The 23,033-nt window shown below is 36.8% G+C and overlaps 1 protein-coding gene across 8 annotated transcripts in view; it reads right to left on the reverse strand.

Moving 5' to 3' along the window:
- Positions 1 to 3,240: 3,240 nt before the first annotated feature.
- LOC135224715 (inhibitory POU protein-like) overlaps positions 3,241 to 23,033 on the reverse strand; it is a 169,589-nt gene continuing 149,796 nt past the window's right edge. For 6 of the 8 annotated variants that reach the window (XM_064264000.1, XM_064263999.1, XM_064264001.1 and 3 more), the window contains 4 exons: positions 11,661 to 11,845; positions 7,256 to 7,417; positions 5,209 to 5,356; positions 3,241 to 3,516 (listed from right to left, as the gene is read on the reverse strand). In XM_064264000.1, the coding sequence (XP_064120070.1) occupies positions 3,241 to 3,516; positions 5,209 to 5,356; positions 7,256 to 7,417; positions 11,661 to 11,845 (771 nt within the window). The remainder of the gene's footprint in view (positions 3,517 to 5,208; positions 5,357 to 7,255; positions 7,418 to 11,660; positions 11,846 to 23,033) is intronic. The other 2 variants (XM_064264003.1, XM_064263997.1) reach the window with 1 other exon arrangement.

Raw genomic sequence — 23,033 nt, forward strand, 5'->3', positions numbered from 1 at the left:
ATCATCGTTGGTTAAATCATTTATGAATGTGAATTAAAGCTCGTTTTATTATTATTTTTTTTATTATTTTATACACGGAAGTGACTAGAATGATCTGTGGCTAAGAAAAGTTTTTTTTTTTTTTTTTTACCAAGTATGTCTGTTTATTTTTTACATGGCTGTTTTATATTTTCTGTTTTCCTAAGTGTCTTCGATCGTCGAAGTAGAAATAAAAAAGAAAAATTCCAGGTTCATCATTGACGGTTAGAAACAAGCCATAGGAAGTCGTACGACGGTTGTTACGACTAGATTTGGTCGTCTTTAGTTGACTCAACTTCGTGACTCGGATTTATGACTAGAGCCGAGAAAGAGAGAGAGAGAGAGAGAGAGAGAGAGAGAGAGAGAGAGAGAGGAGTGTGTGTGTCCTTAAGCAGAATTGAAGAGAATTAATTATTGTGCGTTTCGATGGGATGATCTGTTAAGTATCATAAATTGTGATTAAAGGCTGACTAGATTATTATCATTTATTGTCCATCATCGCTTCGAGAGTCGCTGTTCGTCCCTATGAAGGTTTGGCCTCATTTCGGTGAATACGGTAGATTTTTTTCTTATCAGCGGACTGTGAGAGAGAGAGAGAGAGAGAGAGAGAGAGAGAGAGAGAGAGAGAGAGAGAGAGAGAGAGAGAGAGAGAGAGAGACAATGAACGTGGATTACCGCCGGTAGCGGAGTGAAGAAGTTTCTCTTAAGACCGGACCTCTCCGCACACCCGCCATCCAATCTTGGACGCTATTGACCACACTTGTCCGAACACGTGCACTCCCCCCAGAGTACTTAACTAAGTTTCGATGACCACGACAACGCCGACTTCGACTTAACCGTCGCTATACACCCAAAGAGTGGATCAGACGAAAACAATTTGGCTCCGCTTAACGAGGATGGGGGAGGTCATCGTTTATCGTGACGACGACGACGTCGAGGCCAAGGCCGGGGAACGGAGGATGTCAAGCCACCAATAGCGGCATCGTCATGCAGTGAGATTGGCCAATCAGGATGGATATTGGCTCCTCTTGCTTGTTTGCGAACCGGGAGGTCAGTCGTTCTTGGAAAAAAATGACACACTATATTTTTAAAAAAATATGTCTAGTCTCGGAAAAGATCCACAATTCTTTTTTCTCGACCTATATTATTATTATATAATAATCTCTATAAGACTCTACCTGAATGATATGTATTGGTGAGATTATTCCTGGTTGAGGAAGTTTTAGCGACGTGACAGAGGCTTCGTTCCTCCTGTTGACAACAGACAGCATAGGTAACACGTGAGTAAACAAAAAAAGAAAAAAAAAAAAAGAAAAAAATAAAACTACGAACTACCTACGACTAGGTCACAAAATCCTTGAGCTTTGGGTTGCACGCAAAAGTGCAAAATAAGTTTTTTTTTTATTTTTTATTTTTTTACTATACTCCGATAGTATGATACAAGTAAATATATTACTATGTACATGTCTTTGGTAAATTAGAACAAAGCTCTCTTGAAGTCTCATGTTTCATTTTCATTTTTCCGCCAACGGGGAGAAACGCCCCCCTTCTCCTCGAAAAAAAAACAAAGAAAAAAAAAAGACAAATAAACTCGTGTCGATCTAATCGAAAGGACAGTGGAAAATATCAGCCTTTGTTTCTCCTCACTAATCATCGACGCTTACAAAGCTTCGTAAAAATCTATCTATCAGCTGCGCCATCACCGGCGCACCCGTGCAAAATGTCGGCCATATTACCGACCGACACGACCAATAAACACAGTGTTTCGCGTAATATCACTGGAGAAAGAGAGAGAGAGAGCTAGAGAGAGAGTGAGAGATAGAGAGAGAGAGAGAGAGAGAGAACATCTGACAGATCCTTACTCGAAAAATGATATGCAATAATTTAAGGAGGAGACTTAAACTAATTTTGTACAAAGTGTCCTGACATTCAATCTGTTTCCCCATATGAGTGTCTGATTTCGTTCAGCATAGTTTCCAATTTTCCTCACTGGATGATTTCTTATTTTCCTCAAGGACGTGAACAGATTCATCGCGTTATTCAGTCTCAGGTATATATATATATATATATATATATATATATATATATATATATATATATATATATATATATATATATATATATATATGATGATGATAATCAACACCTGGGCTCTCTGCCACAACACCCGTGTGACACGAGACACCGTCATCAGAATTTTTTTTTTCTTATTTATTCATCTCTTACATGCTGACTGAGGTAATGTTTTTTTTATTATTTATTCATTTATCAATATTATATTTTTCTTTCTATCGTAAATACGACACTATCCGATATTTCCTAAAATCGTGCAAGGCCACTGTTTTGGAAACCACTTATCCCTTAGTGTGACCTTCAAAAATGTATATATACCTGTATGTATGTATATATATATATATATATATATATAATATATATATATATATATATATATATATATATATATATATATATATTCTTTTCATGACAATGGTCACTGCGACCAGGGTCACATAATGACATCCGAACCCCCAGTGTCCCTCCAAATGACGGATGATGACGTCTGCGATGAGAAAGTCAGCCGTCGGCTGCTGCTACTGCTGCTGCTGCTGCTCCTCGATTCTAGAAGAAGGCCGAGGAGGTAAGGCTCGAGTAATCCCTTGGAATCGTCACCATCGCGTCCTTTGGAGTAAATCCTTAGAGTAGCCCCAATGCTCGAATTGTAAAATCACCACCACTACCAGTAATGAATTATTCATTATTTTCCATTTGTTTTCTATATAATAATATATTTTCTCATTTCTTTCCTTTTCTTAGCAGTTTCGAACACCCTGATTCACCCGCACTTATAAAGATCACTATAAGTACTAGAAAAGGCCATGTGAACTCCGCCCCTTTATCTCATCACCCGTCAGTTTGTATTTCGTGGGCGTCCATGTAAAGAGGCTGTCACTGTGTCAGTTGGCGTGTGGCCTGGTGGGCGTGGGCGGCAGCGTAGGCGTAGCTGTATGCCCATGAAGGGCCAGGGGTCACCCACCGCTCACCCGCATCGCCCTGATCGGTCCATGGTGGGCGAGGCGTGGGCGGACAGGCGTTGGAGCCTGAGTTGGAGGGTGGGCGGTTCCCCTGCTGCTGCTGCTGCTGCTGAAGTTGCTGGTGTTGGAAGTGGTGGGCGGAGCGAGAGGGCAGGTCTAAGGACGAACGGGCACCAGGGGAGGCCATCCACTACGGAACGGGCGTGTGGGGCGGCATGGGTGAGGTCATCATGGAGCTCATGGAGGTGTGCACGTTGCCGGCGCCCATCTGCTTCTGGCTGGCGGCGAACTTCATCCTCTTCTGCTTCTGCCGCTGGTTGCAGAACCACACCCGGACCACGTTCTTCTTCAGGTCCAGCTTCTCCGCGATGGCCGCGATCTTCTCCCCAGACGGCCGCGGCTGCACCGCGAAGTAAGCCTCCAGGGACCGCTTCTCAGGGGCCGCTATGGACGTCCTCTTGCGCTTCTGGAGGAGGAGACAAGGGTCGGCGGATTAGTACTTGGACTCTGTCATCATCATTATTTATCTATTTATCTTTTTGGTGCTCTTTAAACTACAGGGTGAGGAACACTGGGTACATTGAATTCAAGATTCAGAGGGTTGTTTTGGGTCTCTTCCCTTGCTATTTGAAAAGGGGGTTGAGGCTGTTGGGGGGCGGGGGTTGGAAAGAGAGACACACAGAGAGAGGTTTAGTTAACCTTGAAGCAGTAGGTTAGTGAGTACATCTAGGCCTAACAGTTCATACACAGACCATTTAAACCATGCAATTACACGTTCATGCTGTTTCCATCAATCTACATGTGAAGGGAACCGCTATTTGCCCAGGGGCAAGGTACTCTTGATCTTGTCTAGAGACACAGCAGCCAATAAATAACAAAGTGAAGTAACTGCAGGGATATTTGTGTGTGTGTGTGTGTGGGTGGGTGGGTGGAGGTAGTCGTGTGTGTGTGTGTGTATACATGTATATAATGTGCTCTTCTAGGATGGACGGGTGCGTGTATGACCACCAAGTCGATACTCAAATAGTTCGATTGACAATTGCTCGACCGAAGGCGTTCGTGAATAATACAAAAAGCCGTCGGTCGGTCGAGAGACCAAATGGGCAAAGCAGCCAGATTTACACCATCCAGGTCCTTTGTGAGAGCTCTTATTGGATCTCCGAATCAATAGGATATGAGGGGGATATACACTGACTCTAACAACCGGGAAAAATGAACGCCTTTATGTGTATCGCCTGGTGGCATGAGCTTTTTTCTTTATCTTTCTTTTCATTTATGTTATGCTTTTTTTTTTTATTCAGTTTCTTGGATGGAGGTGGTAGTGATGGTGACGGGAGTAGGGGACATCTAGGATTGTGGTTGGGGGTGAGTAGGGTTGGTGGTGGAGTGGGCGGTAGGTGTGAGTCTGGGGGTAGTAGTGGGTGGGTGGGTAGGTGTGGTCTTCCGGTGGTTACGGAGGTGGCTGCAACAACGATCACTGAACATTGTTCTTGGATATGCTCAGAGATGTGTCGCCAAGGGAGAAGCAACTCTATTCCATTGCTCCCGGAGGGTCAAAATAGCAGTTCGAGGTCCTGGCGAAACCCTTCCTCACCTTTCACTCATTTTGTCAATTCCGTCAAGTGGGCTGAGTGCAAAACCTCATAAACTCATTCCTTGAATAGGGTCCACATGCGCTGAGATCCTTTTTAAAGCGAATGAATAAATTTCGAGGTAGGATTTATTATTTTTTTCTTCAACCGAAGAAAAAATGGCAAGATTCTCAAGTGATTGCAAGAATGAAAAATTCAACAAAGACATTTTTGATGTCACGATTGATTTTTCAGACAAAAGATGATGATAGCGCCATGTTTTATTACATTTTTATTTTATTTTTTTCGTCGGTACTTTGGGGAATTTGAGAATAGTTTATGAGGTCGGGGGTTACAGATGATAAACGTGAGTTACTGATCCAGTAAAGATCGAAAAATATACAGATACCCTCTGTGTTTGTATTTTGTATTTTTACGCTTTAAAAAAAAAAGGGGGGGTGGGGGGGGGGGGCGGGGGGAGCCGCCTGACAAAATGAGTGCCGTGATCCCGGGTTAACGAAAGGACTTCATCACATGTTCTAAAGGATATGGCCTAATCCTGAGAAGTGCCGGCCTCATATCCTCACATCATCTACCTCGCCCATAGGGAGGACTGAGGGGGCGTCCGGATCTCGTCGCTTGTTCTTGGCTTGGGCTTCGGCTTCCTCCAACCAGGCCTGCAGCACCGGCTTCAGCGCGATCATGTTGTTGTGCGACAAGGTCAGAGACTCGAATCTGTTCCAGAGAATGAAAGTGGTGGGGATGAACTTTTAATTATATACATTTTTATTCATTAATTTTATATATTTTTTCCTGTCGTTTTGATTCCATTTTTATTAACCTTTGCTCGAAAACATGCATACATTTCAAAATAAAATTTTTCTTCAATTTTTATACATTTGTCCTTGTCGTTTTGATCCCATTTTTATTGACCTTTGCTGACAAACATATACATAAATCAAAATGTATTTCCTAAGATGTATTTACTTAATATGTTGATATCTCTCCTGTCATTTTGATTCATGTCATAATACAGTTCTTTGAAAACATATGTACAGTGCGAAATTGATTTCCTAAGATATATTCACTTAATGTCCTGATATCTTTATTAAAATTCCCTTCTGAATTAAGAGTTATAAACCCCTTGGTAAATTTCTAACGCTGTTGATGCAGAACTAGAGGTCAAAGAAAAAATTGAAGACTGGCATTTAGACTGTATTTTGGTGTCCCCGTTTGTAGTTCAAGTTTATAATAACTTTTGTATTTAGAATCAGTTTCCTACCATACATCTCATAATATTAAATTAATTCGCTAGCTATTCCCTTTTCCACCTTTTAGAAATCCAGACTTTGTTATTAAGGCTTATAAAATTGTGACGGTCTGTTCCTGCAGTCAAATTTGATTTGCATAATATTGTGGCGTTAATTTAGGATATTTTTAAATATTCAGAGATTAGGTTTTATGCTTGTTTTGCGTTTCAGTCGATGTCTATCCTTTATCGTGTTCGTTAGTTTGCTATTTCCATAATTAGATTGTTTTTATTTAAGCTTCTAACGAATATATTACCTTTGTTTTTATTTAAGCTTCTAACGAATATATTACCTTTTTTTTATTTAAGCTTCTAACGAATATATTACCTTTGTTTTTATTTAAGCTTCTAACGAATATGTTACCTTAATACATCGTGATTGATGTAATGTGGATTGAATCTGAAGTATGAACGAAATCAACCTTCATAATTCTAGTGAAGAAAATCTGTCGAAAATTCTGAATTTCAGATATACATGGCGGAATGGACAAACTGATGTTTTCTGTACAGTACAATATTAAATTTTAACTTCGGCATCTTTTGTTACGCTTTCCAGAAACATGATGTGAATTCGCTTTCCATTTATCAACAGTGTACTTACAAGCGCCATTGGAAATATGACCGAGAACGCTCTGCAAGTTGCAATTGTTTTAATAACTGAAAAGTGAACATTTTAAGGTAGGTTTTCCAGCGAGAAAATTGGCACGCCCTTGTCTCTGTGCAACGCTGGAAGAGTATTATTCCATGTTTCCAGCTCAGACCGGTGTAATTTCAGTCCAAATTATGGTTTCCAGTTTTTGCGGTTGAAAGGTTACATAATATGATACGGCTGGCTATTTCAAATCGCTGCGATTTTATTCCGATGTTTCTGTAACGTATTCGTAATGTATTTCGTATTCTCCATAACGCCTTGTATAATCCGAGAATGTCTTTTTTTTTAATTTAATCAGTTGCATCACCAATCCTGTAATCAAATGACAACGTTGCTGTAGGTATTTCCATGATTCCCTCCTAATTATAAATGTGCTTATTGCGAATGTTTAGTTCAGTCGCACCGTACCTGTAAAAACGGTGCTTCAGTCTAAGTATCAGATTTAGGATTCTACATATTATATCACCTCTTCAGGATACCTTTTAATCGTTAGTCGTTGCCCGAATAGAGCAAAACAACTGCAAAACGTATCGCTAATCGTCTTACTTTTGCAAACTGAAAGGCGACGTCTTACGCCTGCGCAAACCGCCATTGAAAACAAAGTCGAGAGAGCCAAAGTCTGACGCTCTCCGGTACTGAAGAAGTGACTCTCGGCCCAGGGCATAAAACTCACCTGCAGATGGTGGACTGTGAGAGCGCCCCTACGCCGGGCAACTTGAGGTTGGCCAACGCCTTCCCGACGTCCGCCTGCGTGACACCAAGTTTGATGCGCCTTTGTTTGAAGCGCTCGGCGAAGGCTTCCAGTTCCCGGGGGTCCGTGTCTGTGTCATGCATACTGTAGGGGGGAGAGGGGAAATTCAACTTTTAAACAAGTTTTTGGTCCCGGGAAGGGTTGGAGATTCATGTGACTGAGTGCCGTATTATTATTATTTATATTTTATTATTATTATTATTATTATTATTATTATTATTACCGGAGGAACAAATCCAAAGTTATGTATGGTTACATATACAAAAGTATAAGCCAAGAAGGAAAGTGTGAAACACTGGAGTGGCTTATACCTTTATTTATGCATTTATCACGTTCCAAAATTTCGTGATTCAGTTATACATGGTTACATATATTTAGAATCTGTCAGTTGATTACCGAAAGCTCTCTGTAAAGATTTATTTTCAAATAAAATATTATACGTACCCATAAGTAACTGTGGATTTTTTCACATTTCAAGACTCATGCAACTGTGATAATTTTTAATATTATTATTATTATTATTATTATTTTATTATTATTATTATTATTATTATTATTATTATAGAGGAGGAGACCTTCTCTGAGGGCAGTAGCGTTGAAAATTATAGCTGTGTCCAAGGCATTTAATTTGTATAGTCTCTCCTATTTGGTGCGCGATCGACGCGTAAGAGGAAGTAAACTTAAGACAACATAAATCTTTCTATGTCCTTAGGGAACTTGATATACACAAACTACATGCTGATAAAATAAAATGTAAAATGAATGGAGAAGGCTCTATACAAATTAAATGCCAGTGGAAAACAGCTATATTATTATTATTATTATTTATTATATTACTTATTATTATTATTATTATTATTATTATTATTATTTATTATTATTATTATTTATTATTATTATTATTAAAAACCAATGCTTGTAGAGAGCCGTCTCTTTTTTTTCTCATTGGATGTTTCATGTCTGAGGGTAGATGGTAAAATAAATTTCACAAAGGACTCTTTACAAGTTAAATGCAGTGGAAACATCTATTGCTTTTAATGGCATTGCTCTAAAAGGGAGACTCCATCCATGTTATTATTATTATTATTATTATTATTATTATTATTATTATTATTATTATTATTATTATGCTTTTATATACAAGAGGTCACCAAACTTGAAAAGATAACACAAGGGCACTGAAGATGACAGCAATAGTAGCTTTTGTAATACACGATAATTATTTTGCTAATAGTTCAACCGTAACACATCTGTAACAATGTGAATATATTAGGCAGAAGATTGAAACAAATTTCTATTAATGGGCCTTTTTCTCTTATAATTATAAGTAGTAGCAGTAGTAGTAGTAGTAGTAATAGTAATATGAGGAGGAGGAGGAGGAGGAGGAGGAGGACAATTTGAGAATAACATATTTCGTATGTATACAAGCACCCCCTTTTTTTGACAATTTTCCCTTTTTCTTTTGCTGAAAAGTGAAATTATACGAACTGGGACAAGTTAAACGATGTATCCTTCCTTTAATGTATTGAGGTGTTATTGTCACCTTATTGTTTAATATTTAGTTTAACAATAGTGGCATTATAAGTACCTTCTAAAACCCACTTTATCCGGCATTATAGCTTTGCTAATGCGTTAAAATCACTGTGTTTTTCTAAGCCATAACGGTGTGACCGCAGTTAAATGTTGGATGCGTAAGGGCGGTAAACATTAGATACATTTTAAAATACATCCATATGTCTATTGAATTATTTCAGAATATCTCCACATGTCTATTGATATATTTTAGAATATAGCCATATGTCTATTGATATATTTTGTAATATATCCACATGTCTATTGATATATTTTCAAATATATCCATATGTCTATTGATATATTTTAGAATACATCCTCATGTCTATTGATATATTTTAGAATATATCCATATGTCTGTTGATATATTTCAGAATATCTCCACGTGTCTCTTAATATATTTTAGAATATATCCACATGTCTATTGCTATATTTTAGAATATAGTCATGTCTATTGATTTATTTCAGAATATATCCACATGTCTATTGATATATTTTAAAATGTATTCACATGTCTATTGAAATATTTTAGAATATGTCCACATGTCTATTGATATATTTTAAAATATATCCACATGTCTATTGACATATTTTAGATTAACATGTTATAGACACGTTGTCCATTGCTCTATCATAGCTGAAAGTTGAAGGCTCCAATAGGTTGTAGATTGGTTTGAGATTAATTCTGGAAAATATTTTTCATATGCTCTCTGAGGCGTAATGAACTCATCATTCAGTGCTTCTGGGGCATTTAACAAAATTTGTAGGTGTTTAAATTGATATCCTTTATGAAAACCTTGTGCCCCGCTATGCGCCCGCAAGTCTCATTTACGTGTGACTTATGGCAAACGATTTGCAATAACCCGTATTTCACGAGCAGTTTTTACCAACTATTGTATACCATTGCCTTTTGCATTTAAGTATTAGGAAGATATTATTGCACGAGTATGACTGTGGAAAAATTTTTATTTCAGATACTCAGCGAAAGTTCTTTTTCCTGTTGTGTGTACAACTCATGCCCACATTTTTGCTTTTCTGCATGTGTTCACATCATTAGCGTAATATATATATATAATATATATATTATATATATATATATATATATATATATATATGCAATATAAAAACGCAGTATCGTGCTTCTAATTAATCAGTAGAAGGATCCACAGTAATATTCCTGTTTATCCAGACGAAATATATATATATATATATATATATATAATATATATATATATATATATATATATATATATATATATACACACACACGCATATATATATATATATATAGTATATACTACATACATACATACATACTCCATACATATATATATATATACATATATATATATATATATATATATATATATATATATATATATATATATATATATACAAACATGCACACAAACATATGCAGGATTGTGATGCTGTCTTTGCCAACGTACATGTACATACAGGGAGAGAGAGAGAGAGAGAGAGAGAGAGAGAGAGAGAGAGAGGAGAGAGAGAGTGATACAATTTTGCTCGTCAATTTAAGAGGACACTCAAAGACTCACAGAAAGGCCATACAACTCGTCAGTTTTAAATCCTCTGAAATCGAGCATTCTTAAACGAATAATTTTTTTCCCCACATGTGCCAGACGATTTTAGAAAGAAACGACCTGGTTAAAAGGGAGCGCTGGTTATGGACAAAAAAAAAAAAAAAAAAAAAAAAAAAAAAAGCGTAGAAAATAAACGGACACGATTGGTCTGTAGCAGCATATTAGCAAATGCGTCTATAAGCCCTCATGAAAGCAGCTTTCTCAACAATCCCCAGATAACTGCTACAAGTTTTCTTGATTCTTGCAGCTCTCTCTCTCTCTCTCTCTCTCTCTCATTATATTCACTGGAGTATGATATTTACTGTGCACAAGTCTCTCTCTCTCTCTCTCTCTCTCTCTCTCTCTCTCTCTCTCAATGAAAGCTTTTCGATATGCTATTTTGAACTGTCCATGATTTTACATCATTCTCTGCGGCGCTGTAACTGATATCAGCTGGTATTTATATTTATGTATTTTTTATCTAATCTCATAATGTATTTATCTTTTTTTTCCCTATGGTCTGTAAATTCTTAACTGCTCGTATATTCTTTGGATGTTTCAATTTCAAGTTTTGAACTTCTGGTCAAAGGAGGACCTCGTAGTCTCGTTGCATATGAACGGAGTTTTATTTTTTTCTGAATAATAATAATAATAATAATAATAATAATAATAATAATAATAATAATAATACTGATCCGTTAGGTAGGAAATTAGTCTTCTGAATGATAATAATGATAATGATGAATTTTATTATTATTATTATTATTATTATTATTATTATTATTATTATTATTATTATTATTATTATCACTTTTTTTTGGTGGGGGGAACTCTCTATCACGAGAGTATATACAATGTTCTAAAGGGTCCACAATAATTGAAATGTTAAAAGTTCGTGTATAATTTATAAATCCTTTATAAAAGCTTTCGAACCCTTCCCTGGGTTCATCTACACCCAGGGAAGGGTTCGAAAACTTTATAAATTATACATGAACTTTTAACAGTTTTATTATTGTGGACCCCTTAGAACATTATTATTAATTTAATTTGTGCATACCCAAGTACAGATATGTACAATTGTAGGTTTACAGTCCATAAGGGTATATGGTTTTAAATGCTAATTCACCTTTTTCCAATGTCATCGACTTAAAAAAAAAAACTCAAATACTTACGTTAGGGGCATGTGTGGATGGGTGAGGCCATGGTGGGGCATCATGGTGTTCATGGGGCTGTGGGTATAGACGGCTCCATGGAGCTGGTGCATGGAGCTCCCATCGCTCATGGGGGTGAGGGTGGTCATGGAGGACGAGGAGATGGGGTCCATCATCTCTAGCCCGTCCATGCTGTGGTGACCCATCTGGAAATGAAGGACATGAAGGTCAATTAATAAGGCGAGAGGTTTATAGGAAGGTCAATTAGTATATTTCTTGAGAGAGAAGGTTCATGTGAAAGACATTCATTTTAAAGTAATGGGAGAAAGTATATTTGAAGGTCAATAATGTATGTGATGGTAGAGGTTTACATAAAGGTCAGTATCTAATGGGAGAGACGGTTCCTATGAAGGTCCGTTAATGTACGTAATGGGATATGAGGTTTATATGAATGTCAGTTAATGTAATGGCAGAGAGGGTTTATTTGGAGTCATTTAATTTCTGTAATGGTAGAGAAGGTTTATTTGAAGGTCAGATGATGTTCCATCTTACTTTCCACCTTCTCCTAACAATTGATTCATAGTGCAACTGCTAAAAGTTTTCCTCCTGTTACACTTTGCAAACCTTTTACTGTCAATTTCCGTTTCACCGCCGAATGACCTCATATATATATATATATATATATATATATATATATATTATATATATATATATATATATATATATATATATATATACATATATATATATATATATATATATACACACATATATATATTATATAATATATATATCATATATATATATATATGTATTATAACTATTATATATATATAAGGGTCCCAGCGCTTAGCCTTCCGCCAAAATTCTACATTCAATTCATATTCGATTCATTTAATAGCCATCACAATGCGGCAAGCGATGACTATTAAATTTTAACACTGAAATATGATGTGTGGGTTTCAGTTGATTTTCTTCTCTCTCCTCTCTCTCTCTCTCTCTCTCTCTCTCTCTCTCTCTCGGGCTATCATCTGAATGTCGTCTTCGCTTGCAATAAGTTGTCCCTGCTTTGAATTCACATCTTTTTTTCTGGCGGTCGGAAAGCGCACTCACACACGTGTTCTTCATTACGCGTCAATGCATATGTATCTTCTTTGAGAAGGAGATTCGTTAATTGCATTAATGTCCGTTTTTCACTCGACGCATGACATCTCCTCCAGACCCCTAATGAATTAATCTCGATATCCCGTACATTTTACAAGCTGCTTTAATGAAAGCTGATGCCGGCGTTATTAGAAACAGGGGAAAATAGATGCGAAACACCTCCCTCCCTCCCTCCCCTACCTCCTTCCCTCCCCCATTAAAAAGGTGATCAATCACCGAGAGATGCAGATGCTTGCTATTAAAAAAAAATAAGAATAAGAAGTTTGAGAGGGTGAAAGGGGGAAAAATGGGAAGAGGAAATCTTTAGAATGCAGGAAGGGAGAGAGAGAGAGAGAGAGAGAGAGAGAGAGAGAGAGAGAGAGAGAGAGAATGAGAAGAGTCAAACCCGACGGGAAGGGAAGACGGAATTGAAACCTCCTGAGAGGGTAATAATCAATGGTCATCGGAAGTGCATTTGCAACAACAGTCTCGTCAGTTGCTCCTGCTGCTGTTGCTGCTGCTTCAACAACAACAACTTCGGGGGGGGAGGGTGTCACAAGACATCCCAGGAGGACTGGCGGAAGAGAGAGAGAGAGAGAGAGAGAGAGAGAGAGAGAGAGAGAGAGAGGGTAGGGGGGCTTGTTTATAGAAGTCATAAAAAAGGAAGTCTTCGTTTTCAAGTATGTGTGTGTTTATATGTTTGTGCGTTTTGCGTTTGTGTGTGTATGAGAGAGAGAGAGAGAGAGAGAGAGAGAGAGAGAGAGAGAGAGAGAGATGGCGGTTATTGGTGGTTAAGAGAAGAAGAGGATGGCGACGAAGCATTAGCGGAAAGGGCTGAGGGGAGATAACAGGAGATGAGGGCAAAAAGGGGAGGAGGAAGGAAGGATTGGGGGGGGGGAGGCAAGTGTGGGGAAAGAGGCAGTGTTGGAAAGAGGCAGTGGGGGGGGGGGGGTTGAAGGAGGAGTTATACAAGACATTCTCTACTACTGCAGCAGCGGCAGTAGGAGGAAAGAAAGACGAAGAAGAAGAGGAGGGTGGGAGGGGAGAGAGAAAGAGAGAGCAGAGAGAGAGAGAGAGAGAGAGTGAGTGTGTGTGCTTCAGGTCACGTGTGTTAGAGGTCCCCGGAGTTGTCCTGGGGGCGCTAACCCAGCTCTCTTGGGGACACTCTGAAGCCTCCCGTAGTGCCAGCAGGAACCACTACGCGCTCATCACACTACACCACTTGCCTTATACCACCACACCCCAGCACACCTCCGAACACACACATTCAGACTCATCTCCTTCCCCCTTTCCCCCCTTTCTTCACCAACCCCCCTCCTATCCCCCATCCTCCTCCTCCTCCTCCTCCTCCTCCTTCCTTACACCTCTAACCACCTATCTTCATCCCTAACCATTACCACTACCTGTATCTCATTCCGTGCTCCTCATAATTTTTTTTTTCTTTTTGAGGGGTGTCCCTCTCTTCCTCGACAAATCGTCATTTCCAAAGTTGATTTCATAACTATTCTACTCCCACTACATTATTATTTATCTGCGTCTTACCATCTACACAAATTTCTCTCTCTCTCTCTCTCTCTCTCTCTCTCTCTCGTTCTAGATGGACGACTGTCATTATCTCGTGTTCTGCGGAAGTCCACAGACAAGTGGCTCTCACCTTTGCTGCCATTCCTTCCCCCCTTCCCCCTTCCCCCATATCCACCACCTCCCGACCCATCACCCCTAGCCCTACCCCATCCCCCAAACCCCCCAGGCCCCTCCTTTCTCGTTCAAGTTAAGTAGAGCCCCGAGTTCTTTATTACGAATGCTTTAATTACTGCGACTGTACATAAAGAACCACAGCCATCCACTTATTTTTGGTCAGATATGTTTTGTTCGTTTGTCTGTGTACGTGCGAACGTGCGTCCGTTTGGTTTGCTTGGGTATTTAGGCATGATTAAGGTCCTGACGTGCCATGTCGTTTATCGCGTTGTCCGTTGCCGATTTATTTGATTTGGAAAGGGTGTCAGTTTAATTTCTCGCACATGAATTTCTATTGTGTTTATAAGCGACTTTTTTTTTTTTAAAGGAATAAGCAGATTTACAATTGTTTTTTAACCGCAACACCCGAATCGCATTCATTTTAACACAAATGCAGTACGAGAGCATAATAATAATAATAATAATAATAATAATAATAATAATAATAATAATAATAATAATAATACTATAATAATAAAAATACACAAGAACCTGATGTGTTTGTGTGTATTTATGTATTATATACATGATTATAGTATGTCTTAAATAAATCTAATCGTTAAAAAAATATTTCTATAAAATTCTGATCATGTCTGGGCAGAATACTAATTGAAAAGACATGATTTGTATTCAGAAAATTACGAGCTAATCCTTAAGATTTATGAATATTTATTTTATTGATGATGATGATGATGATGATGTAATGCTTGGAAATACATTATATCATAAAAATAATCTCTCCCTCTCAAGACATTTGCTTGTTTCAAAAGCATAGCTATTGAAGTAAAGTTTAGGGGCTGAGCAAAAGAATTAAGAATATAAAGAAATGGAAATATAATGAAAGAGAACTACTGGGTTGCTGCATAGAAATCTGAGAGAGAGAGAGAGAGAGAGAGAGAGAGAGAGAGAGAGAGAGAGAGAGAGAGAGAGAGATTGGTTGGAGTTCCATGGACGACCTTTATGTAACTGAAATTCTTCTCGGATGGATGTACCGGGTCCGAAGGTCCTCACAAGCTCATTCCGCTTCAGACCTTACGACTCTTTCGGGTCACCTTAGGTCAAGGGTCAGGGTAGGTGACAACAGGCTTAGTTAATGCAAAACCAACCAACGTGTAATTGTAATAACATATAAAACCGTAGGCAGTCTTGAATGTGATGCGCTGTTTAGGTCAGTGGAATATTTTGGTAATATTGATAATTTAATTTCGTATTTTTTCGTGTTTATATATATGTATGTATATTATATATGCCCATATATAATACACACATATATATATATAGATATATATATATATATATATATATATATATAATATATATATATAATATATATATTAGCTATAAATACATAGGCGTTTATTTTTTTCATCATTCATACTGAAAATAGAGACCCAAACATTTTTTTAAATGTAAAAATGTGTGTAAGTCTTTGACAGCATTTTCAACGCCAGGTCTCTTTGACATTTCGCCAACCACCATTCACTATTTTTTTATTATTATTATTTTTGTGGCATTTTTCGAACCTTTGCTGTAAGTTATACTTACTGTAAGCCAATTCAGCGAGGATTTTGTCGTCATTAGTTCCCGTCCTCGTGGAATTCCCCGTGAAATTTTTCATATACTGCATTTTTATTGGAATTGAGTTCCTGTGGCATATTCAAATTCATGCACCGGGAATCCTGACAGACTGGTCCTCACGATGATGTCACCGAGGAATTTAACCTTTCAACAAGATATCTATCTATCTGGTCCTCATGTCTCGCTCGCTCTCCAGTCAAGCGTTAAATAAAATTGCACTTCTCCACTTAATAAAATATGTATAAAAAGTTTGTCCCTCTCCTTTTTAAAACAAAATATAAAAAATTGTCCTTCTCCACTTAAAAAACTATAAAAATAATTTCCCTCTCCACTGTAAAAAAATAAACCTATAAGAAAGATTGTCCTTCTCCACTTAAAAAAAGAATTATAAAAAGGATTTTCCTCTCCATTTTAAAATAAAATAAAAAAAAGATTGTCCCTCCCCACTTTGGAAAAATAAAAAAAAATTTTCCTTTTCCAATTTAAACAAAATATCAAAAAGATCTCCCCTCTCCACTTAAAAATAAAATAACAACAGATTTTCCTTCTCTAATTTAAACAAAATATCAAAAAGATTATCCCTCTACACTTAAAAAAAAATAAAAAAGTTTGTCCGTCCCCACTTTAAAATAAACTAAAAAAAAAGATTGCCCCTCATCATTTAAAAGAAATAAAAAAAAAGATTGTCCCTATCCACTTTAAACAAAATATCAAAAAGATTGCCCCTCCCCACTTTAAAAAAATAAAAAGACTGTCCTTCTCCACTTAAAAAAAAAAAGATTGTCCCTCCCCACTTTAAACAAAATATCAAAAAAATTGTCTGTCTCTCTCCACTTAAGAAAGATAAAAAAAGATTGTTCCTCTCCACTTAAAAAAGATAAAAAAAGATGGTCCCTCTCCACTTAAAAAAATAAAAAAGATTGTCCCTCTCCACTTTAAAAAAATAAAAAAGATTGTCCCTCTCCACTTAAAAAAAAAAGATTGTCCTTCTCCACTTGAAATGATATAAAAGAGATTGTCTCTCTCTACTTTAAAAAAAAGGGGTGGGGGTGGGGCCTGGGGTTTTGGAAATCTCATCTTCGATGATGTTCTGATTGAATCATTCATAAATAATATTTATTTTTTATTTTTTCTGGTTTCTCCTCAAAAATCTCCTGAAACAAAACGAATGGCCGGAAATGTTTGGGAAACTGGAGGACCATATTTCATTAAAACCTTCTTAGGTTTATACTGCGCTTCATTCTTATTTGGGTCATAACTGTACTGATTTGTAATGAGTTTTTTTTATGGCGTGTTAATCAGTGTACCTTATATTATGATTTTTTTTTTGCGCATTCGTCGTGAGGGTATTCGCATATCAACGCAAAGAACGTGTGGCGACCTGATCTCGTGCTAAATGAATAAATAAATAAATAAATAAATAAATAAATAAATAAATAAACAAACTGTCATTCTTATTAATTAATGCACACGGGCAAAATTCCAAACGTCATGGGAAACGCGGAAATTAGATGTGAAACAAGAAGAATGATTGATTGCAAACATTAATCGTTAATCGAGTGGCATTTCGAAATCATTTTGGAACCACAGGAGACGATCAGTGCATAGAAACAAGGAGTGAAGGACGGTTGAATAATGAATTATACCAACTTCTCCGCAGTCAACCTTAAGTTTTTTCATAATTTTTTTTTTCTTATTTGTCCGAGTACGTCGTAGCGGGGAGTAAATGTCAAGGACTAAGAACTAAACTGGTTACGCTAACGCTTAGGTTCAGGTTTGTCCAGTTCGGTTACCCAAGAAGTCTATAACTGTTCGAGGACAAAGATAATGTCACACCACAAAAAAAAAAAAAAAAAAAAAAATCCAGAAATTCATATAAGCTTGCTGCTCGGCTATCTGTCGTTTCAGAAAATGGTCCCGCGCTGTTAAACCTCAAAATGACACCAACTTCGTAACTATGCAGAATAAACGACTGTGTTTACTGTGAGCGTCCTTTGCATTGTCATGATTTCAGTTACGTCTTCATAACCGGCCGAGTCTCGGCGATTGGTGGGCTCAAGGGCGCGAGGCAGACGGGGGGGCATTTTATTTTCGGCAGACGATCCCCGAGATAAAATGTCACTCATTGTGACGACTGACACACGGAATTTGGCGACTGGATTCTGAGGAGTTTTTTTTTTTTTTTTTTTTTTTTGCGAGATAGAAGTAGATTTACTCCGATATAACCTTTCTCTCCTCGCTGTGAGTTCGCTGTAATCTCTCTCTCTCTCTCTCTCTCTCTCTCTCTCTCTCTCATATGTTTGTGATTCCATAGGTGCTAAGTTCTAGTGCCATCGTAGTAAAATGTCCTTTTTTTCAACATATTTATTTTGGTGCCAGTTGTTTATATTCGGCTCAGACGGTGCGAAAGTAAATATATAATTTCTCAGAACGCTTGCAAGCACCTTGAATGTATAGTCAGAACTTTTATTTGTTTCCTTAGCCAAACACTGAGTTTCGACGTGCTTTCTTTAAGCCATAATATGCAGGGAAATACGGGAATCGATGAAATGACGAAGTGCTTTAAAAGTAATGTTGCATGATGGAAGTTTTTAAGAAATTAGAAATATTGAAAATCACATAACACTATAGCCCCAGTTAAAAGATTGATAGAGATATTAAATAGGATAATTCATTTAGAATATTTATCAACCTTTATTTCTCGATGAACTTGTTGGAAGTTGCTGGAGCCTACGGCGTTTTACCGAAATGTAAAAGGTAAACTGAGACACAATGAAACTGGTCTCAGTATCCATTTATGCAATGTTCATTTTAAGTAGGCCTATTGCTGAAGTTTTGAACTCCCAAAACCCTTAAAAAATAATCATTAATAAGTGACAGTGATTTACATATTCAGGCCATTGTATATAACACTTTCATGTAACAGATCTTGTTCAGCTTCAAAAGATCTAATTTACAGTCCAAGATTTTTAAATTTCAAAAGATCTTAATTCACGGTCAAGGAATTCTTATGGTTTACTAAATGGATTTTAGTATTCATAAAATGATTTATGTTTTAGTAATATTAATGATTTTGATTAAGATAATCCTGCGTCAGTAGACTCGGTGCTCTCGAATGTGTGATGATATTTAAACATGTTAGCAAATGCTTAAAGTTACAATTAGTCCAATATCACGGGCAGGATATTCAGTGAAGGAAAAGATACAATGTACATTATGTCTAAAATGATCATTATGATTACGGCTTAAAAACTAGTTATATTTACTGGTTGTACGATGATGATGGCGATGATAAGTATGATGATGTTGAGGACGAGGGAAATAATAATGAATGAGATTTTGCATAATTGAAATAAAAAAAAACTAGAGGAATTAAGGTGCAAAATGACATGAATTTGGCGGCTTAAAAACAAGTATTTACTGGCTGTACGATGATGATGGCGATGATAAATATAGTGATGGTGAGGACGAGGAAAATATTGAATGAGATTTTGCATAATAAAAAAAACTAGAGGAATTGAGGTGTAAAATGATATGAATTTTGCTAAGATGAATTATCTTCCGTTTTGAAGTATATCATAGTCTATACATCAAGGAGAATCTTTTAGATGAATATCTTCAAAATTTTTCTCCCTAAAGTCTGTGGTTAATAACAATGCTAACTACCACTAACAAACACTTAATACATCAGGAAGATTCCTCATAAAAAGATGTTTGCGTAATTTTTATCCAAAATATGATGTTAAAGCGATGCTAACTATCATTAAAAAAACACATATATCAGGAAGATTCTTCATAAGATATTCGCATAATCTTTATCCAAAATGTAAGGTTAATGACGGTACTAATACATCAGGACGATTCGTCATGAAAAAAAATATTTTCATAATTTTTATCCAAAATACGAGATTATGACGCTGCTACCATCGAAAAAAAAAGAAAAGAAAAAACTGATGAAGTCATATCCGCCTTCGCTACCAACAACCTCCATGGTTAATATCGAGGTCTATGGAATACTAACAGCGTGAATTCGACGTCATTAACTGCGTGAATATTAATTCGAGAAATATTCCCAACCCCCTCCCCGCACTGCGGAAATAACAAGTAAACAATTATTAAATAAACATAATGTTTCCTCTTTTAATAAAATGGGGAATGAGGCGCGGTGCGGGGAAAAGCTCCCCCCGACCCGGAATCGAAGCTAATTTGGAAAATGGCTGCCCCCGATTATTGCTCGTAATTATAAAAGAAGAGAATTTATGGGGGAACCTCCATTAACATCTCCCATCGGGTTCGGGAGGCGTTGAAAATTCCCTCGTAAGCACATAAAACCAAGAGGCATTATTCGGTGGGTGGTTTTTTTTTTCTCTCTCTCTCTTTTCTTTTTGCGCTTTCCTCTGGATCGGAGGCTAAGTCTCTCTCTCTCTCTCTCTCTCTCTCTCTCTCTCTCTCTCTCTCTCTCTCTCTCTCTCTCTCTCTCAGCCCATCCTGATGGTTTTGTATGAGTGGTTGTTTGATTTCCTTTGTTTTGCTTTGTTTTTTTTTATTTTTCATTATATACAATATATGCAATATATATATATATATATATAATATATATATATATATATATATATATATATATAGATTGCTAAGGGAGGACTTAGCAATCTATACTTTTTATTATATAATAAATATATTTCTAGCGGTTGGGGGTTGGGTGGGTTGCAGATTTCGGATAGCATTTATCCCCCTTTTCGTTCGTGTCATTTATTGTTTATATAATATATATATATATATATATTATATATATATATATATATATATAATATATATAGATAATATATATATATATATATATATATATATATATATATAGAGCATTTATCGCTTTAATGGATGCATGCGTACTCATGTGTACATTTGCAAGTTCTATAACTTTCGAAAGGCAGAATATTAACGCTTATATACTTATGATATCTCAATTTCCGAATTTATTAAACAAGTGTCTGTATTTACAGCTCTGCAGATCCACCGTACATAGGTCATCACACGTTTTCTAAGAGACTCCTCGATCTCTAGTCGTTTTCTATACTACTTAATTCCTTATTCGTTCCTCGATCACTAGTCGTTTTCGATACTACTTAATTCCTTATTCGTTATTCTGAGGTGTAACTCATTACGGTTCCTGACTCTCCGTTCTAATTTCGCCATAAAACCGCAAAAAGGCTAAAACCTTCAACTCGTAAAATGCGATTTTTGCAAATTTGGTATCTATAGAAAAAGCAGAGAGAGGCGAATTTGTAGCAGCTATTAAGGCGCAGAATTAAGATTATAAGCAGCGAAAAGTTACGAGCACTCTAATCTTGAACTTGAATTTTCTCGCAAGAAATATTTAGGAGGTCATGGGCTTTTGAATTCAATTTTCTCAAAAGAAGTATTTTGGAGTTATATATATTATTTATTTCGATTTTCTCAAAAGGATTTTGGAGTTAATAATGTTTTTAATTTGGAGTTAATAATGTTTTTAATTTCAGTTTTCACAAAACAAGGAATTTGGAAGTAATATGTATAGTTTTAATTTGAATTTTCTTAAAACAAATATTTAGGAATTAATAAATAATGCGTTTTTAAATTAATTTTTCTCAAAACAAATACTTGAGAGTTAATGCGTCTATAACTTAAATTTTCTCCAGACAAATATTTAGGAGTTGATAAGTAATGCGTCTCTAACTTGAATTTTCCCAAAACAGATATTTAGAAGTTGATAAGTAATGTCTAACTTAAATTTTCCCTAAACAAATATTTAGGAGTTAATGCGTCTTTAACTTGAATTTTCTCTAGACAAATATTCAGCAGTTGATAAGTAATGCGTTTTTAACTTCAATTATCTCAAAACAAAGTTTTTTGAGTTAATGCGCTTTACCTTTGTTAATGCAGAATTCCAAGAAGCCCAACAGCACCCTATACCTCTCTCTTAGTCTTCACGCGTGTTCCTCCATTCCTTCCTTTTTTCTTCTCTCTCTCTCTCCCTCTCCCCCCAGGAGAGGCGACATTAGCAGGGCCCCCAAAGAAGGTCCATGTCGTCTGCGGTCCACGCACGGGACCGCCATACAGACCGTTCTTAAGCATGTTGTCTTTCCGGGCCTCTCCACCAAATTGCTGGCCGGAGTGTCTTTGAGTCTACGCGGTTGCCACGTTCGCTTTTACCTCGAAGGAATTTAGGCAGCTATTTTTTTTCCCCTTTTTCTTTTTTTTTGCCAGAAGGTTTTATCATCTTCGTGGCTCGGAGTTGATGAATATTTTTCGTATTTGTTTGTTGTTTGTTTCGTAAGGATAAATTAATTTGGCGTATTTTTTTTATTATCGTTATGCCATAGGTCGTGTTAGATTTCGCGTAGTTTTTTTTTTAAATATCTCCTCTAAAAAAGAAGAAAATTTTCATCCCTCACTTTCATCTAATACGTGTCTCTAAGCCTTCCTCCTCCTCCTCCCCCATCACCACCACCACCACACCTCAAAAAAAAAAAAGTAAACAAACGTTGATCTGGCAACACCGCAAGTCGGTGGCATCTTCCGTTGCAGACCACCCAGGGCATAAGCATAAACTTTTGGAGTCAGTTAAACACTAAGCTGGGAGAATGTTTGGAAGGGGCTGTGCAGTGCATAGGTTAACACAATTTCCTTAATGCCTTCATGAGGCTCAGGCCAACTTTATTCTATGTGCGTTTCGTCTCATTAGGCTATTTCACTTTTTCCCCTCCTCCCTCCTCCTCCATTCCCCCTCCACCTCTCTCTCTCTCTCTCTCTCTCTCTCTCTCTCTCTCTCTCTCTCTCTCTCTCTCTGTGTGTCTTGTATTAGGAAATAGCGCATTTTTTCCCCTTCTAGTTTTGTTTGTTTACGTATTTGTTCTCGAAAAAAGGTTATTTTTATTTATTTTTATTTTTTATTTTTCT

Source organism: Macrobrachium nipponense, chromosome 12 (genome assembly GCF_015104395.2).
Source record: "Macrobrachium nipponense isolate FS-2020 chromosome 12, ASM1510439v2, whole genome shotgun sequence".
NCBI lineage: Eukaryota > Metazoa > Arthropoda > Malacostraca > Decapoda > Palaemonidae > Macrobrachium > Macrobrachium nipponense.